Raw genomic sequence first — 5,370 nt, forward strand, 5'->3', positions numbered from 1 at the left:
ATTGAAACAACGAGTCAAACTCGACTGCATCTTTCTTGAGCAACTTCATGGCTAAGTGAGGACTCCGACTTGATCTATCAAACTAAATTGAGAGAGCAAAAGAGTATGGAAAACAAATTTAGAACGAAAGAGAGCAACTGTCATAAAAAAATTAATTGGTTACGTACTATAATTTCTCCGACACTACCACCATGGCAATCAATAGGTTAAAAGTACTGCCTTAGAAGCGCGAAATAACAAGTCTTAGGCTCTTAGCAAATAATAATCGACTAATAGGAACCATGTCATTTTGATTAGAGTGGATATTGTCATTGTCAACTTCGAAAAAAAAATTATCTTTAAAAATTAAGCCTGGCCACGAAATTGCAATGGCATTCTGCTAGTTCTAATTATAGTTGATTAGCGCCCTGAGATTATCTAATTACTGCAACAATTAGTATACTTTAACTCACCCTTCGTTCTGGGACAACTCAAATACAAAGCTTGTCAGGGACTTTTCTGCAACTACACCATCCTCGGACACCAAAACCCTCTTCCCTCGCCGGCGGCGGTATGGCTAAGAGGGACGAGCCGGCGTCCCCGAACTCCCCAGCTGCTCCCACCCCCGCGCCGTCCGCGCGGCCAAAGGCAAAGCCGCGGCTGGAGATCGAGGGTTACCCCGTGGAGGGCGTCTCCATCGGCGGGCAGGAGACCTGCGTCATCTTCCCCACCCTCAGCCTTGCCTTCGACATCGGCCGGTGCCCGCAGCGCGCCGTCTCGCAGGAGTTCCTATTCATCTCCCACGCGCACCTCGACCACATCGGGGGCCTACCCATGTACGTGGCCACGCGGGGGCTGTACAGGATGCGCCCGCCCACCATCTTCGTCCCGGCGTGCCTTGCGGAGCTCGTGGCGCGGCTGTTCGAGGTGCACCGCGCCATGGACCAGTCCGAGCTCGCGCACAAGCTCGTGCCACTCGAGGTCGGGGATGAGTACGAGTTCAGGAGGGACCTCAAGGTGAGGGCGTTCAGGACTTACCACGTCATACCCAGCCAGGTGAGGGCGAATTGAATCACTTCTTGGTATTATGCTTCTTCTTAAATGATGTAAGAATCTTGCAATGTTTGGATGGAATGTGCATCACGCGATGTGTGCAGGGGTATGTGATATACACGGTGAAGCAAAAGCTCAAGCAGGAGTATCTTGGCCTCCCTGGGAGCGAGATCAAGAGGCTCAAATTGTCAGGTGTCGAGGTTTGTCTTTCTTGGTGGATGTCGAAATCAAATTGAAGTGCAATCTTGTAACAATTGTTGGCGCGTATGCGCCTTTTGGTTGATTTATTGTAATATGCAGATCACAAATACGGTAACAACACCTGAGATTGCTTTCACGGGAGACACAATGTCGGATTTTATCCTTGATCCTGGAAATGCGGATGTGTTGAAAGCAAGAGTTCTTGTTGTGGAGGTATGGCTTCTTATCAGCTATCACTTTGCAGTGAATTTGTTGCCGTTGCTACTCAGCTTACGAAAGGGGGGAGGGGACCTTATCTTGAAGTTTGTAACACATAATCAATTTTATTGCACTAAAAGTAGCAACCTTCATTAGAAACATTTTCCACTTCCTGTACTAAATGTTTACTTTCTATCATTTTCTTTTTCTCTTTATGAGTTTTGATTTGTTCCTATGTTTAATCTAGTGAAATGTGCTCTACAAATTTCAGAGTACATTTCTTGATGACTTCATTTCGATTGAGCATGCAAAAGAATATGGGCACACACACTTGTTTGAGGTTATTCCAAACTTTATTTATTCAATTCTCAATGTTTTTCTTTGTATTTAGACTTAAGTTTATATTTGGCAATACATGCAGATTGTGAGTCAATCTGACAAGCTTGAAAACAAGGCTATTCTACTTATTCACTTTTCAGCTCGTTATACTACAGAGGTGGGCTAATATAGTATCTAACCATTGCCTCAGTTCTGTCTACTTAATATGCTATGGCCGGCTGCACAATTTTTTTCTGTCAATCCTTTTTTTTTCAGGTCAATTCATGGCATTTTGACTCCTTTTACTTGGTCATTTTATCCAAATAGTTAGGATGCTTTGTTTCCACTTGGCTGTCCTAGTTTTTGTTTGAAACAGCTTCACCCATATGTGCATCTCTTTTGTACTCTAAAGCTGTACTTACAATGAAGCACAATATTTCAATTGCCTTGCTGCATTTACATTTCCTACTGAAAATTGTTGCCTATTTGTTCTGTATTCTCTGCAACTGAGGCAGTTGTCTCTCTTACTCATCTGTCAGCATTTCATAGCCCCCTATTTAAGAAGACTGGTGAATTTGGGAAATTTCTGGAACCTATCTCTATTGCATTCCATTAGCTTATACATATATACAATACATGGGCCGGGCCAAATCACACATGCATACACATATAACCCAACAAGAATAATATCTGTATCGTAAACCTAAATCTTTTGACTGCTCTGTTTTCAGGAAATTGAAGCAGCAATAAACAGGTTGCCGACATCTTTTCGAAGAAGAGTTTATGCATTGAAGGAAGGCTTCTAAAAGAACATGAACCGGAAAATCACAAATGAAGTTTTCTGGATAGAATCTTTTTGGTACTTTCACTAGCAATCCTTTTGCGATGTGATCTCTGGTGTTACTGTACAATCTGACAATTTAGGAGAAATTTGTCTTATTGGTACTCAATGCTGTTTCATTCACATGACATTAGAATAATGAAATACTTAATGAAATGTGAAACAACCCGTATTAGCAACCTTTACTTTCTTTTTGAACATTGACATTACGATGAATACTATGTGACATCTGACCACAACAACAGTGGTTCATGTTGTACAACTTGTATATATATAGATACACCTGGAATAGAGACAATTCCTATCTCATCTGAAAATAATCAAACAATACTGTACCAATTCTACAAGAGAAAAAAAGGCAATGTCCTTGCAACCCTCCATTACTATGTGCATGTCCTTGCTTTCTTCCATCAGGATCCCACCCCTCGTCGCAGGAAACACATAGCAACATGCTTTAACTTCTATCTCCCGACCTGGCCGGCAATGGCGGCTGATGTTCCTCCTAGAGCCCTGGCGCCCGGCGGTCAGCACGGCTTGCCTGGTCTGCACGATAAGGTACCGGCGAAGCGAGTGAGCCTCTTGACGTAGGACCCCGGCTTGGGTTTGATCCAGTCGTCCTCCTTGATCTTCCTTGGGACAGGGCCGCCGGACGGCATAAAGATGGCGCCGTTCATGAGCAGGTCGCCCTCCGAGTGCCAAACCCAGCTCTTCCACACTGGCTCCTCCGCGTAGTGCTTCGTGATCTGCTCATGGAGAATTGCCAGGTTGGTCAAGAAAGTGTCAATGGTTTTAGAGACATCGTTCAATCTCTAAAACATAACTCGGTAACTTTAACCAACAAATCTATAACATGTAGCACATTATAGTACAAAAAAAACTATTTTTCTACACAAATCTACTAATGTCATTCATCAAATGGCTTATCTCAACATTAAAAAAGATATCGGTTGCTGAGGTTTTGGTTTGACTGCACGTGACCCAGAAAAAGGGCAATTTCTTCTGAAAGGAAAGAACTCGTCTATTCGCCCAATTGGAGAAAGACTCATTACCACTTTGGCGGCGATGTTGGGTGGCGCAATATAGCGGTTGCCCTGGCTGATGATGGTGGGGTTGTTGCTGCCGCCGATGGCATACATGAGCCAGTGCGTGTAGTCATTGTTCACGACGTGGAAGAAGCCCCATCGGCACCTGCAAAATCAAATGTTGTAGGATTCCGTTTAGCTATGTGGTTTTGAAGAATGCCAATAGGAAGATGGCGTGGCTTTTGAGACAGAGTGGCCGCTAAGTTTTTTTGCAGTGCATTTAATTTGGATGGACAGGCTGACCTTGGCATCCTCTGTACTAGCCCCCTGCCGAAGTGGTTGAAGGCGACGGTGATCTGCATGACTTGGTCCTGCGGGTACGAGTCGCTGGCGCCGAAGAGCATGACATCGTTGTGGTTCGTGAGGTGGCAGTTGGAGATGGTGATGCCCGTGGAGCTCTGCACGACGTCGACGAGTCCGTCCTCGCAGTTGGACATGGAGATATGGTCGATCCACACGTTGGTGGCGCCGAAGAGGGAGATGGCGTCGCCGTCGGCCCGCGTTCGGGGGCCCAGGTGTGTCGGCGAGTCCCGCATGAGCCCGCCGAGGCTGTGCTTGACGTCGTGGATGTGGAGGTTGTGGATGATGACGTTGCGCGCGAACTGCACCGTGATCCCGGCGCCGTTGGCGATGTGCACCTGCGCGCCGCGGCCGTCGATGGTCTTGTCGCTGCTGACGAGGAGCTCCTGCGAGAGCTTGATGATCATGGACCGCGCGAAGGTGATCCAGAGCGGCTCCGTCTGGATGGCGCCCCACCGGAGCGTGCCGGGCCGCGGGTTTACCACGTCGTCGTCGGTCGGGTCGGTTACGAGGTAGATCTTGCCGCGGAGGCCGCCGGTGGCCCCGTGGCCGAAGCCCTTGGCGCAGCGGGCGAGACGCATGCGGTCCGTCGCCCAGTCCTTGCGGCAGCGCCAGCACCGGTCGATCGGGTTCGTCGCCCGGCACGGACCCGCGAACTTGTTCTTCTTCGCCCCCAGCCCACGCCGCGGGCTGCTCACCCTAGCCAGCGATCTGCGTGCACAACATGCAAGAACAAGTCAGTTGCATTCGGCATTTGCAAATCACACGGAGCAGTTGGATCCGGATCCCCTCACGTCGACTTCACGGTGGCTTCGTCGCTGACGTCTGCGTCGGCGACGACGCGCGATTTCAGGGATCCTCGTCCGGAGCACGAATGTCTAGGTACAGCAGATATAGCGAGAGAGGGGACGTGCCTGTGGACGGCGTGGTTCAAGCTGTTGGTGACGTTGAAGGGGTTGTGCTTGTACGTCTCCCTCGCCGACGCCTCGGCCTCTTCCATGCGCCTCTGCCAGTGCTCGTCGAACTCACCGATGTTGCCGCTCGACACGACGGCCGCCGCCAGGAACGCTACTGCGACGAGGACAAAGGAGCCGGGGCGCCGGCTGCACCGAAGCCCCTCCATTGCTGTTCCTTACGTACTCCTCTCTATGATATGTCTTCTTCTCTTATTCACTGTCTCCTCTTCTTTATTACTTGGAGATAAATTATTTATGCATGCACGAGCGATAATAGGGTTCTTGTTTATTGGTAAAATGGGTAGCTTGTGGAAGAGAGAGAAAGAGAACCCTATTGCTCGCGTGGCTGGGAGGACAGCGCAATATAAGGAGGGAAATGTGGTATTATTAGGAGAGGGTGTGAGGCGAGGAGAGAAGCGAGCCACACTCCCCGGCAAGAAAT

The 5,370-nt window shown here is 48.4% G+C and overlaps 2 protein-coding genes across 3 annotated transcripts; one reads left to right on the forward strand and one right to left on the reverse strand.

Annotated features, from left to right (window-relative positions):
- The first annotated feature begins 475 nt into the window (after positions 1 to 475).
- Positions 476 to 2,756, forward strand: LOC133918615 (nuclear ribonuclease Z). Of its 2 annotated transcripts, XM_062362569.1 has the most exons (6): positions 476 to 1,035; positions 1,137 to 1,232; positions 1,333 to 1,446; positions 1,703 to 1,771; positions 1,853 to 1,927; positions 2,481 to 2,756. In XM_062362569.1, the coding sequence occupies exons 1-6, from the start codon at positions 553 to 555 to the stop codon at positions 2,553 to 2,555; spliced, it is 912 nt and encodes a 303-aa protein (XP_062218553.1). In that variant the 5' UTR covers positions 476 to 552; the 3' UTR covers positions 2,556 to 2,756. The 2 variants fall into 2 exon arrangements, with proteins under 2 accessions (XP_062218553.1, XP_062218554.1); XM_062362570.1 differs by lacking the exons at positions 1,703 to 1,771; positions 1,853 to 1,927.
- A 108-nt stretch (positions 2,757 to 2,864) lies between these two features.
- On the reverse strand, positions 2,865 to 5,095 carry LOC133918614 (pectate lyase-like). Its single transcript, XM_062362568.1, has 4 exons — positions 4,887 to 5,095; positions 3,916 to 4,683; positions 3,640 to 3,778; positions 2,865 to 3,333 (listed from the first exon to the last, which is right to left on the reverse strand). The coding sequence occupies exons 1-4, from the start codon at positions 5,093 to 5,095 to the stop codon at positions 3,115 to 3,117; spliced, it is 1,335 nt and encodes a 444-aa protein (XP_062218552.1). The 3' UTR covers positions 2,865 to 3,114.
- Positions 5,096 to 5,370: the final 275 nt, after the last annotated feature.

The sequence above is a fragment of the Phragmites australis genome, chromosome 5 (assembly GCF_958298935.1).
Source record: "Phragmites australis chromosome 5, lpPhrAust1.1, whole genome shotgun sequence".
Classification (NCBI taxonomy): Eukaryota; Viridiplantae; Streptophyta; class Magnoliopsida; order Poales; family Poaceae; genus Phragmites; species Phragmites australis.

Bases quoted from the DNA above. Each gene is read 5' to 3' on its own strand.
- LOC133918615 (XM_062362569.1), top strand. From the start codon at position 553: ATGGCTAAGAGGGACGAGCCGGCGTCCCCGAACTCCCCAGCTGCTCCC. The intron at 1,036-1,136 runs GTGAGGGCGAAT...CGATGTGTGCAG, and splicing joins ACCACGTCATACCCAGCCAG to GGGTATGTGATATACACGGT. The intron at 1,233-1,332 runs GTTTGTCTTTCT...TGTAATATGCAG, and splicing joins TCAAATTGTCAGGTGTCGAG to ATCACAAATACGGTAACAAC.
- LOC133918614 (XM_062362568.1), bottom strand. From the start codon at position 5,095: ATGGAGGGGCTTCGGTGCAGCCGGCGCCCCGGCTCCTTTGTCCTCGTC. The intron at 3,779-3,915 runs GTCAGCCTGTCC...TTGATTTTGCAG, and splicing joins CTAGTACAGAGGATGCCAAG to GTGCCGATGGGGCTTCTTCC. The intron at 3,334-3,639 runs GTAATGAGTCTT...CTCCATGAGCAG, and splicing joins CCAACATCGCCGCCAAAGTG to ATCACGAAGCACTACGCGGA.